General features: G+C 46.2%; 1 protein-coding gene across 3 annotated transcripts in view; it reads right to left on the bottom strand.

The window, feature by feature from the left end:
- Positions 1 to 20,051, bottom strand: part of IARS1 (isoleucyl-tRNA synthetase 1) — a 98,534-nt gene extending 78,483 nt beyond the window's left edge. Inside the window, exons 1-7 of one of the 3 annotated variants that reach the window (XM_083869125.1) lie at positions 19,700 to 20,051; positions 15,803 to 15,892; positions 12,337 to 12,456; positions 11,708 to 11,864; positions 11,148 to 11,267; positions 8,503 to 8,585; positions 923 to 1,040 (exon numbers count right to left, since the gene is read on the bottom strand). In XM_083869125.1, the coding sequence (XP_083725251.1) occupies positions 923 to 1,040; positions 8,503 to 8,585; positions 11,148 to 11,267; positions 11,708 to 11,864; positions 12,337 to 12,455 (597 nt within the window). In that variant the 5' untranslated portion in view covers position 12,456; positions 15,803 to 15,892; positions 19,700 to 20,051. Of the gene's footprint in view, positions 1 to 922; positions 1,041 to 8,502; positions 8,586 to 11,147; positions 11,268 to 11,707; positions 11,865 to 12,336; positions 12,457 to 15,802; positions 15,893 to 17,565; positions 17,616 to 19,315; positions 19,377 to 19,699 lie in introns of those variants that run through there. The other 2 variants (XM_083869126.1, XM_083869124.1) reach the window with 2 other exon arrangements.
- Between the last annotated feature and the right edge of the window lie 1,345 nt (positions 20,052 to 21,396).

Below are 21,396 nucleotides of genomic sequence, written 5' to 3'. Positions count from 1 at the left end.
TTGCACATCTCTCTTTCATAAATCACAAACCATTTTTTCTTCAATATAAATACCCCTCATACTGAAAGCTCTGGTATCTCACTGGTATCTGTGGGCTGCTTTGTAATCCAAGTCTATTTAAACATTTGTTTTAAAAACAGTTTTTGGCCAGGAAACTGGCCTTTTTTAGGCAAGTTGTGGAGACCAGATGTACAATCTGCTAGCTCTCTGCTGTAACAATGCAAGTGAAAGATTTACATTACAAGGATATGGAGGCCTGGGTCAGGATTGGAAAGGATACAAAACCTCTAGCTACAAACAAACATGGAATTTGGAAAATTGGGACACAAGTTCTGCCTTCACACACATGAACACGAGTTTGTTGCAAGTGAGAAGCTGCACTTGCTTTATCTTGTCACTCATTTTTAAAGGAACATTTTATAAACCACAGTAAACCCTGCGTTACATTAACTAAAACATTATCTGGCGTTTCCCAATCTGAATTAATGACTCTGAGAAGAACCATTATCTTACAGCTACAGAGTCTTTGACATTCTTTATGAATCTCCTCATAGAAGATTCAAACCCTGACAAAGACAGTCTTCTTTTCAGATGTGCACAGATAGGGACAACTGCAGCTCTCCTCTGAAAACTCAACTAAAATCCACCACTGCAATAAAACCTGGAGAGCCCAGAGAGGGAGGAATTTACCACAATAAAACAAAGTATGTACTTCAAATGTCTGTAAATAGTAACCAAGGAAGAAGTCCAAGATCAAATGATCCAAACAAATACAGCAAAATATGATCAAAATTAACCCATTTACCCAGATTTTTACTACCAATGTGGAGTGTCATTACATGTTTAGGTACCACCAAGCAAAAACTACTAAAGCTTTTCAAATCCAAACAGAAGAAAATAGAGAAATTTGATTGCAACTTACCTTGTAGTTCTGATGGGACTCAAAGTTGGACAGGGGGGTGTTGCATGCAGTTGAAAAAGGCATGACCTTAACCCCTCTATACACCAGACCTTTGTCATAGAGCTGCTTGAAAACCCACCTGGAAGCACACAAGGAACAAGGAATAACTTGGTGTTTCACATTTAGTAAATAAACTGCAAAATGGGGTTTCTGCTCTAGCTGGAGTTTCTTTCTGAATGACATATTAAAAAAAAAAAATCCACCATAAACTAAAGACAGTATTTGCAAGTCAAAAGGCAAAGGGATAATTGATTGCAACTGCATTTCTGGCAGATTTTTATCTTTAGCTGGCTCTAGCAGCTATTCCATGCACTGGCTGCAAAGCACAGAGATTAATCAGCAATATGGATTTGTGTTCCATCTAAATACCTTCCCAGAGTTCCTGACTACAAAGATCATCTGAAATTTAAACAATTAACAAGCCTGAAATCAGCCATCATTTAGAGCAGAGCTGCAGTAACATGGCTGCTCACTTCTCATATGATCTTGAGTTTCTGCTGCAACAACCAGTGCCAGAGCAGAGACAGATACAGGTCAGAGCCAGCTGCAACTCACCCCAAGGAAATCCTGATAATCTGAGAGCATCTTCCACAGGAGGGCACAGTTAACCATGAAAAATAATGAACTCAGTTTTATGGTGCTGCAATTTAATGTTCTCCTTTGAACTCAGATCCTCTCCAAGATCTGTCTCACACCAAGGTCTAACTCTGCCTAGGAAATCCTCACTACAGCCTGTAGCAGAGCTGCATCCATATGTTTTCTTGAAATAATCAAGACAGCACTTAATATTACAAGTGACAAATGGAGCCAGTGCTCAAGATGAATGGAAGCTGGAAGAGAAACACTTCACACAATAACTCAAGGTGTCCATGTGATGGACAAACCCTGAATACTACATGGTTTCCTCAAGGATCACCATCATTTCTCAGCTTTTTGTGTCTTGCTGACTTGCACACTCAGTGGCACAGCCTGCAGGCTGTAAGGCAGGAGAGGGCAAGCCTGAAATAATCCTGCCAACTTCAACTCTTAAATCAGAGCTGCTGCAGAGCCTCGTCATTTTGAATTTCACAGAAAAACTGTTCAACTCTGCTGACTTTAAAAGCTCCTTTATTCAAACTATGTTTTCAAACCATCCTGATCCCTTTTCTGGGTCCCTTTGCAGATAAATAGCTCATTGCTAAGCAACCAACCCAATCCTGGCAGGCAGCACTTTTTTCTGCAGGCTGTCATTTTGTGCTTGAGAATCTGGACCTGTATTTCAGTCAGTGTCTTGTCTTCCATGCTTGAAATTATCATCTTCAACAAAAAACAGAAGTAGATTATGGCACTGATTTTATCTGTGGCCCAAAATAAGAATATCGAAAGACATGCCCTGGCTTGCTGACATGGAAGTCCTGTGGTGCCTTAATCAGAATAATTACACTGTAGATGAGGCAGCTGGAGAAAATACAGAATGTCACATGAAAGATGTGCATTCCACTCAGATTCATCCATGGGCCTCTAGTAAAAGTCCAAAACTCTCCTATGAGTGGTCACTAACATCAGAAAAATTATATAATCCAAAGTCTGAGATGGAAAAAGCTTCTGAGACCCTCAGAAGCATCAAGTTCTGCCACAGAGGAGCCCAAGCCAGGGGTCTCTCAGAGCTGTGCACTCCTACAAAGGTGCCTTACTTTACACACAACCCCAAAAAACCTTGTTTAGCCAAGAAATGTCACCCACAGGCAAGATGTGCCTGCCTGACCGCCAATCCAAATCTGAAACATAACACTGAGTGGCTGTTTTACAGTGGAGATTTAAAGTTTATCATCTAGATCAGTTTTTCATAAAAATGATCCCTGAACATAGTTTCACCAGCTTTCGGCATATAAATTTGAGCTGGCTAACTGCACAAGTTTTTGTGGGAGTTAAAATAACTTTAAATGTATGCTTACCCCCTCAGAGCATAATTAATGCAGCCTGTGACAAGTGACAGCATTCCTACTGAAGGTGTTCTATTTGCCTTGCATAAACAGCAGCTAAAACACCTATAGAAAAAAGGCTCCACTTTACTTTCTATAGAACACTGCCTACTACCAGCACACAAAAACTACCCAGAGAAACACTGAATATTTAATGCAGCTGTAAATATAACTGTAAACTCTGCTCAGGAAAGGTGAGCAGTACGTGGAGCTGCCAAGCTCCCAATCCAGGCCGGCATCTCCCTCCTGTGGCAATCCCATCCCATTGCACAGCCCGGGCTCCAGCTGTGCCCTGCACAGCAAGGATGGGCTGCAGATCACATCCCTCCCTCCCTGAGCTCCTCACAGGCCACAACCAGCACTTATTGGGACTTTGTCACAACCTGTCCCCTGACACAGCCACCACCTGTCCCCTCACACGGCCGTTCCAGCGGAATAAATAGAATTATAATTTAGTCAAGATTCCTGTTTGAGGCCATAGCCCTTGTTACCCCTACAGAAGCTCCTTTGTTATCTTAAAAAGCACCTAAAATTGTTTCCTTAACAAAAAAAGGCTCGTGGTGTGTGAGCAGCAGAGCTGCAGAGATGATTCCCAAAGAGCTCTCTGCACTCACAGAGAACCCACCTGAATCACAGCACCTGCCAAAGATGAGATGGTTTGAACAGTAAGAGTCACCTACAGGTGAAGATCATGTTTTGGTTAAAGTCATCACAATGTTTTAGACAATAATCTCACAAAACATGGTTTAATCCTTAGGTTTGAAAAATGTTGGCACTTTTCAAAAAAGGGGGCCCCAGGTCTGTAAGCCAAAATTGAAAATGCAGCTTTTTGAAAAAAAAAAAAAATAATGTAAGGAAACCACAGAGCTCCTTTCTAGTGACAAAATATTTACTCACAGAAGTGAGAAATTAAATCCTGTTCCTCTAATTCTGCTACATTTCTCCTCAAACATAAATAAATTTAGTTGCATCCTCTTGGCTGTGGGAGCAGCACTCAGACCTTCACTGAAGAAAAATGCAGTTTGGGAAATGGTAAAATTCAAGATGCATATTTCAGCTTCTCGTTAAGAGAGAATCTGATCCCTAAAGGTGCAAGGAATATGTAACTTCCAAAGTGACATGAGTTTGTTTTTCCTGAAGAGTCATGAGGTTCAAGCCCAGTCAATAACCAAGCCTTGCTCTCCCCAGAACTCCCAAAAAAACAGAACCTTCCTGCAACATTTGTTCATCCAAGGCACAAACACAGCACATAAACACCACATGGATATAATCAAACTCCTGCAAAGGGAGCTTTGGCTTCCAAAAGATACTGAATCAGTCAATGCAGCACTCCAAACACCCCTGGCATCCCACACAGGATCCAGCATCTTTCACTATGCAAAAGCTGCACTTCTCAAACACACACATCCAGTTCACATCAAAGAGAAGGATTTGATCTTGGAGCTTCCCAAGCTCTTAATGCCATTCCTTGGAGACATCAAGGGGCTCTGTTTGCAATGATCAGTATCTAAGGGTTTTCTGAGGGTTTGAGAACTCCACCCTTCCCAGAGAACTAACTCATAACCAAGAGTGAGATTTATTTTCAAACACATCTAAAGTGCCTTCCCCCCTTTTTTTCTCTTTAAAGAAAAAAAACAGCAGGAACTGTGAACAGTTCTGTGGGCATCAGGACAACAGAATCCAGAGGTCTAGGATTTCAACATATCCATGGTACTTTAGGTAAATGGACAAAATTATTGCTGTGTGACTTCACATCACTTCATATCAAGATAAAAGGACAATTTTATACGTCTGCAGACCTAGCAAACAAACGCACGCACAAACACCATGCTATGTAAGAAGCCCTGTCATTTAAAAGTTCAGCAAACACTGCCTCCTAACAGCACCACAGGAAGCAGAGCTTCTGAGGAAAAGGTTTTCCTACAACTCATGGACAATACTTGAAAAACAAGAGGAAATCAAAATGAAAGCACATGCTATGTCCCTAGATGCTTAGGGACATAAAAAAAAAAAAGAAAAAAGTACTCAAAAAACACTGGATATGAATCCAAAAAGCATAAACCTTAGTGGAACATGAATTCCAGTAACAAACACAACCTATCTTTAGAACAGCATCTTGGAAAGACAGCTTCTTAAGGAAGTCAGGAAAAGTATTTATTTTGTTCCAGGGCCTAGGAATTGTTGAGAAGTTGTCAAATTCTGTGTTCAACTATTACTGAAAGCTTTAAAATCTTGGCACAGAGATCATCCTGCTCCAGGTCTACCCTTCAAGCTGTAATCTTTGTGTTTCTTGAGAGATCCCGGATCAAGCCAGAAATGCAAATCACCGGTATACCAAAAAACTGGAGGAGATACAACAAGGACTGGAACGGCGAGAAGGTAACAAGAAGGGGACTAGAGAACTTAATGCACAAAAGAAATACAAAAATGAGGGGGAAAAAATACAGGTAGCTCATAGGAAAACGGACAAACCACATTTCTTCCCCCCAGTATCTCTCTAGAGAATCATTAGTCATGGAATATACAGAATGCAACAGTGATTTCTATTAGGAGAACTCTATTTCTAGAAATTTCTTAGGAGAATTTCTGTTCTGAGATGATTCTGGTTTAGTGCTGAGTGTTGGGCTTGCCTCAGAGCAGGTCGGGTGTGAGCCCAGCTGTCCCTGGCACTCCTCGCAGAGCTCTGTCACGCAGGGGAGCTCAGGGCTGTCTCCAGCAGGGCCAGCCCGCAGTTGCTCATTCGGGCACTAGATGGTGACAGCAATCTGCTCAAGCCTCCCCCCAGAGCAGCGGCAGGAGAGGCCAAGCCCCGGTGGCATCACCCCAGAACAGCAGAGCCGTCCCCTCATCCCACCCCTGAGCCCAGCCAGAGCTGCCCCTGGGGCAAACTCACACCCAGCCCACGCCTATGCAACAACCCAGCAGTGAGGACAGACAATTTATAGTTATTCCAACTCCCAAAGGTTTGTCTCAGGCCACTCCAGAAGTTTAAGCTCCCATCAAACTCCTCTCCATTTCCCTGGATGTGTCTTGTGGCTGTAGAAAACGAGGCAAGAACATATTTCACGTTTGTGCCAGCTCAAAACCACCACTCTCTGCACTGCTCCAGTGAAGGGCACTTTTTAATTGAGACCCAATCTGGCTGCAGGACAAACTGTACAGAATTAGAACTTAAAAGTTCTATTTATTTAATATGGGCAGAGTTGACTGGATCTTAATATGCAAAACCAGTGCAGTATCATCTCTTACTGATACCTCCAATTATTCCCTGAGAAATTCAGGATTATCACAATTCTACCAATGAATGTTTTGTTGTAAGTCAAAATTTAGCAGGCTGAAAATTCGGTTTAGTCAGTCATCATATGACAGAGCATCAAGTAGTCATTCTCACCAGAACAATTATAAATATATAAAAGAAATGTTTTCTAGCATTCTGAGCTTATTAATAATGTTTTGTAGAGATACTGTACAACAGATGTATTTGGTGTCTGAGTCCTAAATACTTCCAATCTAAATAATTTGGATCAAATCAGCCACCACTGAAAACATTTATCACAAGTATTAGATTATCTCACTGAACTCAACAGAAACAAGGAAGAAAACACCACATGTCACAAAGTAATTCCAGTTGAGGCCACTCCAGAACTGCAGGAAGAGCTACAGACCAGAAAAAAAATAACCTAAACAGACTGGTTTAGCTGATTATGTGACTCAAGACAAACTCCTTACCATATTTTAACTACAAAACCTACAGCTACCATGCCCACTGCCATTTTCATATTGTTTTTTTTCTCTCTGGGCCTAAAATCAGCATTGTACTCCCACGGACAGAACAACAACAAGGTAAAACCACTGGACAGGCCAACATGGTCTCCAGGGCAGTCAATGCAGAAATTAAGCTGCAGTTTCTCTTTTGTACATAGCTGGACACTAAATTTTAAAAAATTTTAAAGTAATTTCGAAAGGAGGTCGGAAAAAATGGAATCAATTGTGAGAGAACCATGCTAGAACCTACAGCTCAAATTAACACTCCTGATGGATGTGAAAAGTAACTTCAGTAACACTTTGTGGGTCTGATGATTGCCTGGGTAAGCATCCAATTTATTTCATTTTCAGGAAATTGTGCCCTGCCAAAAGCACCACTCTAACTGCAGTGACAAGACTCTCTCTATGCATTATCTCCTTCAGCCCTGAGACGGTCCTAGGAGACTTTCCAAAAAAAACCCCCAATTTTTAAAAACAGAAAATGTGCTTCATTACATTATTTTAACTGAAACTTAACAGCATCAGGAAGTAAAAAAAGTACTAAAATTAAGAGGTTGTCTGCCTACATACTTCCTGAAATCTCAGTAAGTTTTTAGATCAATATAATTTCGTTTGTATCAAAGCAAGCATTGGAGGAAGTGATGTCTGCAAAACAGGTGAAAGACCAGAAAACTGCCTTTTAAAGAGGTGGTGGGAGAAACAAATCACCAAAAAAAGGCTTGGGCTGCTGAGAGACCCTTCAGCTAGCTCAAGGCAGCTTTGGTTTTTAAGCTGCCAGTTAAACAGGATTTGAGGTGCCACTAAGTATTTTTATAATTTACAAAATTAAGGTTTCTTGTCAGTTTTGGCTTTATAATTATGCAGGGTTTCTTCAGCTGAGTGAGTTAAACATCTGCTGCCTTCCCACCATCTTTCCAAAGCTCACTGAAATCTCACTGGCACTTCAGCCCTCTGCAGTGGCTTCAGAGGCATCTCAAAGGTCTGTCAATCCACTGTCATAACTTTACATTTACTATACAATTAAACTGACTATACAATTAAAGCTGATTGGTAAAGCTAATATTACCAAATATTCGGTAATACTTTATTATGCACATAATTTGCTTTTCAATGGCTTTTTGTCAGCATATACTCTACTAAACCTCTCCCTGCAATTCACCTTTTCATTCTATAACCCAAGGACTCACAGCTGCCATTTCTTCACTGTGTTAAACCAATGTGATTATCTTTAACCTGTAGGGTTGTCTTGTCTTTTGAACTCCCAACAGGCACCCTGAATACATTGCCAAAACACCCAAACCTTATTAAGCTCTTCACCAGGAGTCCAAGACAGTTGTCAAACTGTGCTGCCAAGAAAAAGATAACAGCAGATTCACAACCTCTAAATTCAGGCTTGAAGAAGAGGTTTGGAGCTAAACTGAGCTTGGACAGTTTGCCCATTTACAGCCAACAGTGTGAAAAACATCAAGAATGCAGAGAAAGAATGTCATTTCCTCAACCAGCCAAGCGACATATTAATAGATCTTCAGAACTGCTCTTAAGTTGACATGGAGCAGTAAGATTTCAGGGCTCACTAAAGGCAGTGTTGGTGCACTTTGTTTTGCCAAGCTCTGCTATCCTGGAGCAGGAAAAAATGGGACAATTAATTCTGTCACTTAGACATCAAGAGATTTCACATCACTTTACTCTGGTTGATGTTTTATCTGCATCTGGGATTTTCAGAACAGTTCTAGTGGTACATGGAGCAGCACATGTTTGCAATGAGTGAAGGCTTTTCCACATTTCAAATCCATAAAGCAAAGCATGTTCACTTACCACACAGACTCCATGAACTCGGGGTAAAGAGTTTTGTAGTCATTTTCAAAGTCAATCCAGCGTCCTAATCTGGTAACACTGAACTGGTAAGACACAAACACAGAGATTGAAAGGCATCTTAACAACGCACCGTCACACTGCCAATATTTATTCTGTAAAATAAAAATCAGCTGAGTTTTTAAGTGCAGTGTTTGTCCCATCTCAATGAAATACAGCTATAAAATATTTTAGCCTGGTAATAGTTCAAACAGTGTATTCAAATAGGTAAGGAAAGAATGAAACCACAAGCATGCTTATTTAGAACCAAGGTCCCACAACAGGCAAACGTGTTCAACACAGCAAAAATGGTAAATCACTTGGATCATTCACCAGATAGAAATGGTGGATCACTCGGTTCAGCCAAGGTTCAAATGCCTGAAAACTGCTTTTCATTACAGTGGTCTCACTTCTATTTTTAAGACTACTTGTTGCAGAGACAGTGAAAACCCAGAAGACTTAGTCTATCAGCTTTCAGTTACATGAAAACATTATGTAACTTGAAGACAAAGAAATGCTGTAAGAAATTGATATGTGACAAGTTATGAAACCATTCCAAGGCCAAGTGCTTTCCCTGACTTCCCAGAGCCATGAGAGGGCTGCCAAAGGCACAGCAGTGACAGGTGCCAGCCCCTGTCTCAGGGCAGATCATGGTCACAGTCAGGCACTAATGAGGAATGAGCCAGCTGTGGGATTCACAGGGACAAGAGGGATTTCACAGCCATGCAAACCCCAGCCCTGCAGAGAGCCAAGTCAGGGACACCCGTCCTGAGACTGTTACACAGCCCACACTGACTGTCAAACCAGCAAACACAAAACACCTTCATCCGCTCACCTCTGCATTCTCATACAACACCTGAGCTCCTGACATGGATCAGTTTCCATCCTGACCTTTAAGCCACTCTGACATTCTTCAAGCAAGATCCATAGCCTAGGACTGATCAGCACAAGGATCCACAAGGTTGGAGCACTACGTTTGCTCTCAGCATTGTAAAATCTCTCACAGCCAAGGAACCTTTTCTCTTTTTTCATGAGGCTCAATTATTTGCTAACCACTCCAGGCAGAAAATAAACACTCTAACAGGAATGTTGGTAATTCCTCTCCTAGCACTATTCAAAAATATTTGAATTTATTACAAGTCAAAAGATATTTAAACAAATTTCATTATTTTTATCCTCTAAAATACACACATACATGCACAAGTTTATGAACAAAACAAAAGACAAAGTCCATTCACCACCCAAAAGATCAAGTGCTTGGACTAACCAGCACTGCAAAAAGAGCAGCTGCTGAAGCACAGCAAGTTAAAAGGCATGGAAAATGAACCACAAATGTTCAAGGTCTGGCTGGGATAGAGTTAATTTTCTTCTTCATAGCTGTTAAAGTGCTGTGCTCTGCATTTAGGATGGCAATAATGCCCAGCAGAGAAACTGAAGGGACTTGACCATGAGCTGTAAATCACTGAGCAGAGACAGGCTGGGCATCACTTGGTTTTCCTGGCTTTTAGTCCTTCCTCTCTCTCCTCTTTTACTATTATTTTTATCATTAGCATCATTATAATATTTTATTTTGTTTCAATTAAACTGTTCTTATCTCCACTCATTGGCACTTGGCTGCCAGCTGGGGTTAAACCACCACAACAAACCAGAATGAATCTTGCTGGTTTTATTTCTAAAAGCAACAAAGAATTACCAATGATGGGTTTGAAATAAAACATTTCAGAGTGTAATTTGAAAAAAACAAACTGTCTGCTTTTCATCCAGCCACTCACTGAGGTTTAGGCCACAGTTACTCTACCCAAGGTAACTCTGGTTTCTTCGGACACCATAACTTCAAAATGCTCCCAAGGGCAAGAGGCAAGTGATACTCAAGTAAGAAACTGCTATTTCCATGAAAAGAAATACAGCAGGACTAGAACCATGCAGAGGAGTGTGACGAAGTAGAAGAGCTTTTGCATGAGGAAAAATTAAAATAATTAGGACTGTTCTGCCTAGGGTAAAAAAAGATGGCTTTATTGGAAATCATTTTAGGGAACTATCCCTCTTCAAACTTGCACACACCAACACTCTCCCTGTATTCCTGGGATGCAAAGCTGACACCAATATTCTCTGGGAAGACTGAGGGTTTACCCACACCTCTTGTGGCAAAACCAGATGTGAGAATTTCTGTTCTTCCAAAAATACAAGCTGCTGCCCTGCACTCTGGCAGTGAAAAGACAGTGGGGAAGGAGGAGCAGAAAAGCCGTGAGGTTATTTTTTTCTTTTAATGGCTCCATTTGAAAACCAAAGATAGATCTTTCAATTTTCTATACAAGAGAAGACACAAAGAAAGAGACAATGCTCAGCATATCTATTATTTGTTCAGTATATCTCATTAGACACTCTGAGCTCCAAGCAACCTGCAAGTAACCTTCTCTTGACAGCACAGCAGTCTCTGTTCTGAGCCACAATGGTGCTCTTTTTGTTCCCTTTTCAGCATCACAGGAGCTTCAAGACATGAGATTTATGCACACAATCAGACAAAAGGATGAAGTTCACCCCACCTGAAACACTTCCGCACAAACACATTTAGAAATGCTCAGCAGAACGTGGACTGAGCCTTCACTCACCTCCCACTCCTTGGAGTATCTCATGACAATCCCTCTGCACTCTTTGTTGTAAGCTTCAATCCCCATCTTGGCCACGTCCTCTGGCCCTTTAATGCCTAAAGTCTTGTCAATCTCATATTCCTGGGAGCACAGAAAACAACCAAACAAAACATTTCAGGATCTCCCTGGATGGTTTATGTGTTCTATACATTCTAATGAGGCTCAGGGCACTCCTTCAATCTTTTGAGATTTCATGAGAGCTGCACCTGAACCGGGCAAGGATTTCACAGGCTCATCCTGCCGTGACTGTTTCTTTAGCATCTTTAAAAAAATGTACAAAAAAACAATTTCTGAAAAATGTACCAAATAAATAGAGGTTCACAGCAATGAAGACAGTGCAGGTGACCAGTAGGAAGCTCCTGAACTCACCACACACAAAATCCAAATAAACGCACTGGATAAGGAAATTCCATTTTTCTTTTAGCAACAATGTATAACAACAGAAACATGAGTGAAAAGCAGGGAACAACAGGAAAAGAGGAACCAACAGAAGTATCTGCAGGTAAACTCATGACACATACCACAGGTAAGCCATGGCAATCCCAGCCAAACCTTCTGTCAACATGGAAACCACTCTGATGAGCAAATCTGGTCACGATGTCTTTGATGGTTCCTGCAAGAATGTGCCCATAGTGGGGGAGCCCCGTGGCAAACGGGGGCCCATCGTAGAAGTTAAACCTACAACACAAAACATTTCTCATTAAAGCAAAGACAGGGTGACTCTGCGCTTATACTACTTGTGTTTGCCCAGGAAAATATCCATTCCTTCCTCTTCCATCATCAGTGAGCACAGGTGCCACCCTGGCAGTGGGACTGCAGGGAACATTCCAGCTTGTTCAGCTCCTACACTGCCAGCTCCACCAGGACTCCCATGGAACACCCCAGCACGGCGCTCCACAGCAGGGGAGCTCTTTACTTCCCTCCTCATTTCTCTCACAAACCCACCAGGCAGGAAATTACAGGTCCATAACAACTCTTTGAACACTGCAGATTCTTCACCAAGTGAAATACAAAGGGGCAGCAGCAGGAGCCAGGCCTGCTGCTGGAAAAGGGAGCAGCTGCTGTTTACAGAACCAGGGAAAAACAAAGAGCAATTACAGCCAAGCCAACCCTGCACTGCCACACACAGTTGCTTTTAACATTGTCTTACCTAGGTCTGTTCTTTGATTGCTTCAGGCATTCCTTGAAACAATTAAGATTTTTCCAGAGTGTCAAGATCTTCTCTTCCTCATTTGGAAAATTTATGTTTTCTGGAACTTGTTGAACCATTCTTTCCCAACAAGGATCAAGAAGACAAAAACACATATTGAACAGAAGTGAAAAGAAGTAACTCCACAAATATAACTTGTATCTTTCAAATCCGTATCACTAATCCAAAGCTCAGTTTCCCCTGATTTATTGCAGCACTCCATTCTAAAAAAAGCCTAATTTTTACTGACTGGCATCAAAGTTTTGGAACAGAAAAAGGATTCTACATTCATTCAACTATGATTGTCCCCTTTTTTATCATGTTTTTATTTCTATTTCCCAGAGAAAATGGTCAAAGGGTAAATTAAATTATTTTTTAGTTACAGATTTGGGGTTTTTTCTTCAGGAAAAGCTTTCAGGTTCAAACTGACTCTTCAGCACCAGTTTGTATCAGAGAGTTTCACTTTAAATTCCTGAAGAAGGGGGTCCTTTTCACTGTACATTTATTCACACTGTTTAGATGTTTAAAAGAGCATTTTCCATCAGGCTGTGCCAGCAATCTCAGGTGCCCCTAACAGCAGCCAGACTGCAGAGAGCACAGTTGAAAACCACTGCAAAGGTGAACAGGAGATTTAAAAGCACAGTAAAACTCAGAGCCAATGGGTCACTTCCACGCTGTACAAGCAACACAGAGAAGAGGAATTCTCAACATAATTAGGAACACACAAGAGTTGCCTGGTTCCAGACCTGAGACAGAAAGGGATCAGATTTCAATGAAATGCCATGGTTAAAAACTAAACAAAGCTCTGGGGAATAAGAGTGTTTTAAGACAGCAGCTCCCTCACAGGGGAAAATTGATTATGAAGGTTGTAATAGATGATGGTACAGAATAAAAGGGTTCTTCCATCTCTCACCTTAGTGCTGCTGCTCCTGAGCACAATTACACCAGAAGTAGCTACTACAGCCTCGAGCTTCAATCAGCATGAGAGAATTACAAGTAAAGGCACAAGGCCTGAGTCTTGTGATTTACTCAGGGTTGTAAATACTAACCCTAAAGCAGTAACAAAGGCAAATGCATGAAGACAATTCTTCCAGTTACAGCTGAAGTTCCAAAACATTCCAAAACCGAACTCAGACTACCAGAAAAATTGCCAGTTCAAGGCTTGAACCCCTATGAAAAAATGTGCTACACACCAATTCCACCACTTCTGTATTCATGACAAACCATTCTCTCCACTAATAAACCCAGATTATCCTTTATCATGATCACATTATTATAACTGAGAATCCCACAACCTGATACACAGGCAGCACAGCACATGGAGGGGAAATCAGGGGCTGACAAGGAACACATAGACATGGCCTGGATGTATTTTAGAAAGGTAATAACCAGCCTGAGCACAGTGAGTTACTTCGCACACAACTTGTAGGAGAGTTTTCACTGATTAGGCCGTGTTATTTCTCAGTGATCTGATCACAGAGACAATGGAAATGATAAAAGAATTCACCCTTAAAGCTTTTATCTCCCACAAGATGACCTGAGGTTTAAGGATCTGCATGTTATGTTAGCTCAGCTCAAGCTCAGCCCTCCCCAATTAGTGATAAGTGCAGAGGGTTTGGAGACTGGCCAGCTACCAGAAACTGCACAGAGCACAGGCAGGCTGGGGCTGGGTGTGCCTGTACCGGGCTGAGGAGGCTCCTCATGGCTCTCCCAGGCTCAAGCTGGGTTTGGGGTGTCCCTGTGAAGCTCCCATGGATCTCCCAGGCTCAGGCTGGGGTTGGGGTGTCCCTGTGAGGCTCCCCATGGATCTCACAGACCCAGGCTGGGTTGGGGTGTCCCTGTGAGACTCCCATGGATCTCACAGACCCAGGCTGGGGTTGGGGTGTCTCCCTGTGAGGTTCCTCATGGCTCTCACAGACCCAGGCTGGGGTTGGGGTGTCCCTGTGAGGCTCCCATGGATCTCACAGACCCAGGCTGGGGTTGGGGTGTCTCCCTGTGAGACTCCCATGGATCTCACAGACCCAGGCTGGGGTTGGGGTGTCTCCCTGTGAGGTTCCTCATGGCTCTCACAGACCCAGGCTGGGGTTGGGGTGTCCCTGTGAGGCTCCCCACGGCTCTCACAGACCCAGGCTGGGGTTGGGGCGTCCCTGTGAGGTTCCTCATGGCTCTCACAGACCCAGGCTGGGGTTGGGGTGTCCCTGTGAGGTTCCTCATGGCTCTCCCAGGCTCGGGCTGGGTTGGGGTGTCCCTGTGAGGCTCCCATGGCTCTCACAGGCTCAGGCTGGGGTTGGGGTGTCCCTGTGAGGTTCCCCATGGCTCTCACAGACCCAGGCTGGGGTTGGGGTGTCCCTGTGAGGCTCCCATGGATCTCACAGGCTCAGGCTGGGGTTGGGGTGTCCCTGTGAGGCTCCCATGGCTCTCACAGGCTCAGGCTGGGGTTGGGGCGTCCCTGTGAGGTTCCTCATGGCTCTCACAGGCTCAGGCTGGGGTTGGGGTGTCTCCCTGTGAGGTTCCTCATGGCTCTCACAGGCTCAGGCTGGGTTTGGGGTGTTCCTGTGAGGCTCCCCATGGCTCTCACAGACCCAGGCTGGGTTTGGGGTGTCTCTGTGAGGTTCCCCATGGATCTCACATACCCAGGCTGGGGTTAGGGTGTCTCTGTGAGGCTCCCCATGGCTCTCACAGACCCAGGCTGGGGTTAGGGTGTCTCTGTGAGGCTCCCCATGGCTCTCACAGACCCAGGCTGGGGTTGGGGTGTCCCTGTGACCGGGCTGTGGAGGCTGTTCACGGGTATCACAGACTCCCTGCGTAAATCACAGAGTCACTGTGGGCCCATTCTCCAACTGAAGCACTGCACGGGCACAGCAGAGTCCAGTAACCACAGGGCACAAATCCATCCTCACTCTCAGCAACATCACAGCTTTATTGCATCAGAAGCAGGGGGAAAAGAAGACTCTTGGGAATTAATATGCAATCATCAGTAACAGTTATTTTTTCCAAATAAAAATAGTTTGTAACTTTCTTTCCAAAGTTACAAAGTGGAATTTTAACCAGACTGCAAAGGCAAAATCACACTGAAAATCTCACCGTGGCTCAACTTCAGCTGAGGAAAAAACCCAACACCTAACAATCATTTTATAGACAGAGGTATGAATATCTCCATAGTACAGAAAAAAAGATCATTATAAGCAATCCAGATATTTTAAATCACGAAATAATCAAGGACAACTTCATTACTTTGAGCAAAAACACCACAAACCATATTACAGAAACTATACAAACACATCCAATAAAACCACTTTCAGACAACATTTCACATTTACAGCGATCAGTAAACACAAGGAGGGTTCTCTATTCATTTTCTGCTGACAAGAAGTGTTAGAGTTTAAGACAATGCACCATTAAGCAAGTTTTTTTTCAGTACACTCACTTTTCTAGAGGATAACGATATTCACTAGCAAAGGTGTCAAAGTTTAGAGACTGTACTGCAGCAGTCTGAGACTTAAGCTGGGCTTCTTATCTACAAGAAAAAAAATGCATTAAAACCATAAATGTTTTAATTTCACAAGTTCACGTGTGCTTTTTCAAATAATAACTTTTTCTAAATCAAGAAAAGTTCAATTAAAACACCACTATGAATGAAATGAACCCATATTTGAGAAATCTTGTTGTACTTTCCATACATCAGATACATGATTAAAACAAAGTGGATTTCATTTTGATGACTGAGAAAATCTAAGTATAAAGACATGGAATGAACTAAAGGTGTACAAAAGGCTTCTGATTTCCAGGGGTTTATGATCAGCCTCTTACTCTTGTTCCAGTCACCTTCTCCTACAAACCATTCTGTAAAACAGACCAAAGCTCCCTCCAAAGACAAGGACCCTCCTTTCTCCACCTGCAGCTGCCTTCTCCAAAGTTAAACAATGCTCTGTTTCCCACACACCTAGCACCCCATTTCTGCCTTTTTAGGGACAGATGTTCTGGGGTAACATCACTCTAAAGCATCCACCTGATAATCAAAATTCTCCATTTCTAGAAGGGATGGAAACAACCAAGATTAAAACAAAAGGATGGATGGATGGATGGATGGATGGATGGATGGATGGATGGGAACAGAATGCTGAACTACAGACCAAGCTTCTGAAAATCCTGTGCTAGTGTCTCATACAGGGAATAAAACTGCAACGTTGGCCCAGCTGCCCCCTGCAAGGTTTTCCTTTAATACTAAAAAGCCAATTAAAACATTGCTAAAACAGCAAGCACACTCATCAATCAATGCTGTCTTTAGATATAAAAACTTCATGCTATGCAAGAGCCAAGAACTCATGATGGCTTAAGAAATCTTTGTCGTCATCATACTACCTTGATTAAAACTGTAACATTTCATTGTGGAAAAAAGAAATCTAGGTTATCTTGAAATAACTTTGAATTACGTCTTTTTAATAAAAACTCAGAAACCAGTGACAGCTGAGTTACTGAACTCTGCTTTTATGTGACAACTGAATTCTATTACCTGACAGCTGCTTTCCAAGCCTGTCACCACCAAAGCGAATAAAAGTGTTTTCTGCAGTTCCCAAAAGGCTCCCCGGCTGTGGGAGCACACGTTTGCTGGAGGTATCAAAGATACCGCAGCTGCAGCAATAAAAAGGGTGCACTCATCAAACCCATCCCCTTTTAAAAGGATGCTGAGGGGAATGATTAAGACATACTACACGTTGTAAGGGATCTTAAGTTCTTTGTACAAATAACAAACGAAACCAAGACTTGCTAAGTATTAAGCCCTGCATCTTGCTAACCTTTATCAAGTACCTGCTACAGTAACCCCTAAATTGATGAAAAAGGAAGGAATCTGTACAGCCCTCAGGGAGCAAAGCACACACACAAAAACGTGACGTTGTACACGCAAAACACGAGCTGACAACGCCAGACGCCGCGGGGAAGGTGCCAGCCCGGCCGGACACCGGTACGGCGGTGACAGCACGGGCACCTGCCGGGCCACGAGCCGCCGCTTTCCCGGGACGCCCCAAAGGTACCGCCCAGCACCGGCTCCCCCGCCAAGCGCCCCGACACGCCGCTGGAGTGGCCCGGCCCTCGCGTCTCGGAGCCGCCCACCGTCCGCATGAGCGGAGCCCGGCCGGGGGGCCGTGAGGGGCCGTAGGTCCGGCCCGGCCCGGACCCCCCAACGCTCACCTCCGTCCCGCCATGATGCAATCGCGCCCGGCGCAGCATGGCCGGAAACGCCGCCGGCGCCACGACCAATCAGCGCGCGGGTCTCTGCGGCCGCACAAAGGAACTTTGTAAGGCGGTCGCCCATTGGGCAGAAGCTTACCCTGGGCGGGGCGTCACGACGGCGCGAGGCAGCTCGGGAAACTCTTCCCGCGCCCCCGCCCCGCGGCCCCTGATTGGGCGGGGCGGGGCAGGGGCGGGGCTTGGGGCCGGGCCATGACGGGCCGGGGGTTCCCCTCAGAGCCACAGGGAAATGTCCTGAGAGGGCGCGGGGGGAAATGAGCCCCATCCATGGGCCGGGACAGGCGTCAGCCTGGCAAACCCGGGCAGGAGCTGGGCTGAGTGTCCTGGATAGCCCCATCCGGCTCTAACCCAGCGAGACCAGGACACTGGGCTTCTCCCAGGAACTGGATACCAACGGCCTCTACCAAACTCTGCTCGGGAGCTCGGCCTTATCTCCATTAAAGGGATACTCTTAAATCTCTCAAAATACCAATTTTTAAGGCTGTAGCTACAACAGAAGTCCCTCCTCTGCTGCTAAAAAAAAAAAAAAAAAAAAAAAAAAAAAAAACCACCACACCAAGAATTTGTAGATGGGTTCCCCCATGTCCAAGGAAACTTAAGGGTTTGAAAAAATATTCTTGCTGGGTGGCAACCACTGAGAGATTGATCACAAAACATTTTATGATACATTCAAAAACATTTCCTCTGCTTTTCCAGTGCTGAAAACAGCTGTGAAAAGGCCCTTGACAAAATAGAAGTGAGGCAGGAAGGTGAGTGAGCTCATCCTGCTCACATGAACCCTGACCAGCACAGAGCATGGGGAATGAAGGCCGGGTCAATTATGGCACAAACAGTTCAGCTGCATCCAGGTAATCATTTCAATTTGCTCTAAAAAACTATTTACTAATAGAGATGTAGGTACCAATAAAAGCTTTAGAGTTTGATTTGCAGGACTGGGCACAGGATGAATTCACTGGTCTGTGCAGTGCCGTCAGTGTGTGGATTAGAGATAATCCAGATGTGAAGGGAGGCACATTAACTGGAATTCTCGCCTGCACAAAGCAGCACAAGACTCCTTTCTACACAAAATTTCCTACATCCTTCTAGAACAGCTAAAAGAAATGCAGACTCAATCTGTGCCAAACTCAGAGAAACAGAAGAGAAAATGGGAACTGATGCCAGACTATGCTGGGCTGACCAGCCAGACAGGAGAGACTGGGTGCGTGTGGTTGCCAGGGCAGAGTCCCCTGTACAAACACACAGTTCTGGGTTGTTCTGTATCCAGGAGGGAAGTTTGGAATGGCAGAAGTTTATTCAAGCCCCACTGCTGCCTAATACATCTATGAAAAAGCCTGTGACAACTCTGGACGTGGATTCTGCCACATGATGTGGCATTTCTTTATAAACATTCTCATGAGCTCTGAACGCGTTGCCCTCCTCCTGCTCTCACATTCCCGCACATCTCAGAGGCTGCAGATTTTAGAGCTGCTGCTTGCTCCAGTGCCAACTCCTTCCATTTTGGCCTTTCGTTTGTAAAATATACAGGTGATAACACCGGCTGAGTTTAAATGGAATACCACGTCATTCCTGAATGGGATTTGAAACAAACACTGCTTAGAAACACACACTCTAAAGCAGTGAAACAGACAAATGTTGGCAATTTGGTTTTGGCACAGTTGACTCCACACTTAGCCCAAACCCAGATTCTTACCTTGTCCCCGCTGTGTATTTTGTACTTCTTTGCCCTTCACTGCTAAATGGTAATGAAATGTTACCTGCGTGGGAGTTGCTGTGCTCGTCCATGCACAGCCTTTACTTGGGAGCATTTGGGCAACGCTGAGCTTATTTTCCATTAACAGATTGGCCATGGGGAAGGGTGAACAGGGAACTCACTGTCAGATTAGTTACATACAGGGCAAGAAAACCCCACCCAAAACAGTTTGGAAAATCGAGGGAAATTTGTAGTAGAGGGACCAAGGCCCAATACAAGTAACTGGAGTGTTCCCAAACTACAAGAATGAATGCCTCTGCTTTCATTTTTCACTCTATACTGATGGAAAAGCACCGATTCAGCTGGGAAGAAAAAAAAAAATACCGTGAAGCCTCAGGAGGGACTCCCGTGGCGTGAGGCGCTGAGGGGGAAGGCGCGGGCACCATTTTGTGGGACCCGCGGGAAGGTCAGCGCTCCCCGGCGGTGGCGGCGGCCGCGGCCTGGAGCTACAGAGGAAGGGCGGCCGCGGGCACCGGCCCTGAGCGCCGCGGCTTCTCCAGCGCCGGGCGCCGGCCCCAGGCCGCCCCTTCTCCCTGCCCGCTGCCCCCCGCGGCCATTTGGCCGCCCTCCCCCGGCGCCCTCGGGGGCGGCGTACGCGGTTTCCGTAGCGGTTGGCGTAGCCCGCACCGTGCGCGGTTTGCGTGGCGCCGCCGCAGGGGGCGGGCGGGCACCGCTGCTTGCGCTGGGAGCTGAGCGTAAACGGCTTCGTGAATAGGGCATGAACAAAATGCGCCCGCAGCTCTGAGCCAAGCTAACGCGCGCCCTGGGGGGAGAGATCCCGGGGTAACTCGGGATAACTCGGGATAACACGGGAGATACGAGCCCGCGGGCTGCAGTGACGCGGAGCCCCCGCGCTCCCCGGGCGCGGAGGGCGAAGTTTGGTGGGGACAGGCGGGCTGAGGAGCGGCTGTGCCGCCCCGGCACCCCCCCGCGGCGCGGCGGCAGTTGGACTGCGCCGGAGGTAATAAGTACGGGCCGCGCAGGAGCGCTCCGGCAGTGGGCGCGGGGCGGCGGGCGGTGCGCGCGTTCGCTCTGCGGTCCCTGAGCCTCGGCGCCTTCCCCTCCCCTCGCTCGCTCCGCTCCAGGGCCCTGCCCCGGCCCGCCGTGCCCGGCGCGGCGCTGACAGCCCGGCAGCGCCCGGCCGCGGAGTAGGCGAGACCATCTCCGAAGCGGCGGTTTGGAACCCGTCAAGCTGCCCCGCAGCCCGCAGCCGTTCAGCCAGGCTATGCGCTGCCAACGGGCTCCGCTCAAGAAAAAAACAGAGCGGATCGTGAAAAGGTAGAGGCGCCCGCAGAAGCCCCCGCAGGGCTCTTGGGAAGCGGCCGCTCAGCCCAGAGAGAAGCGGAGGACGCGCCGGAGAGGCGACGGCGCAGGAGCAGCGCGGCGGGGGCGTCCCGGCGGCCCGGAGCATGTGAGAGGCCGAGGGGCCGCGATGCTGCGACGCGCGGAGTTGATGGTGTGCCCGCCCTGGGAGCCCGCCCGCGGAGAGGGGCTCCCGGGGGGCGCGTCCCCGGCGCCGCTGAAGGGCGGCGAGCCCCGGCGGGGCGGCAGCCGCTCCCGCTGGCCGCCCGGGCGGCGAGAGAGGGTCCCCGGCGGGGCGAGGAAGCTGCTGGGCAGCCGCACGCACAGCCACTTCCAGCACTACCAGCAGCTGCAGCAGCAGCACCGCTGCGCCTTCCGCCGCTGCCACCGCCCGGCGCGGCCGCGGGTGCTGCTCTCCCTGCGGCCCGTCAACGTGCTGGGCCGGCGGGCGCCGGGCATGCGGGCGCCCCGCAACACCAACCAGTTCCTGATGCGGGAGAAGTACCAGCTCATGCACCTGCGCTCGGACTCGGTGGGCACCGAGAGCGGCGGGTCGGACTGCGAGATGGACCCGCTGGACATGGACTCGTACCTGGGGGTGCTGGAGAACGCCCGCGGGGCGCTGATGGAGTGCGCGAGGGAGCCCGGCCCCGCCGCCCGCTCCCCGCCCGCCCGGGCCCGGGGCTCGCCGCAGGACGACAGCCAGCAGTACTTCCCCT

The sequence above is a fragment of the Zosterops lateralis genome, assembly GCF_965231275.1.
Source record: "Zosterops lateralis genome assembly, chromosome: 11".
Taxonomy (NCBI): Eukaryota; Metazoa; Chordata; class Aves; order Passeriformes; family Zosteropidae; genus Zosterops; species Zosterops lateralis.
Note: the sequence above shows the minus strand (reverse complement) of the source record. Positions and strands in the feature narration are given on the sequence as shown.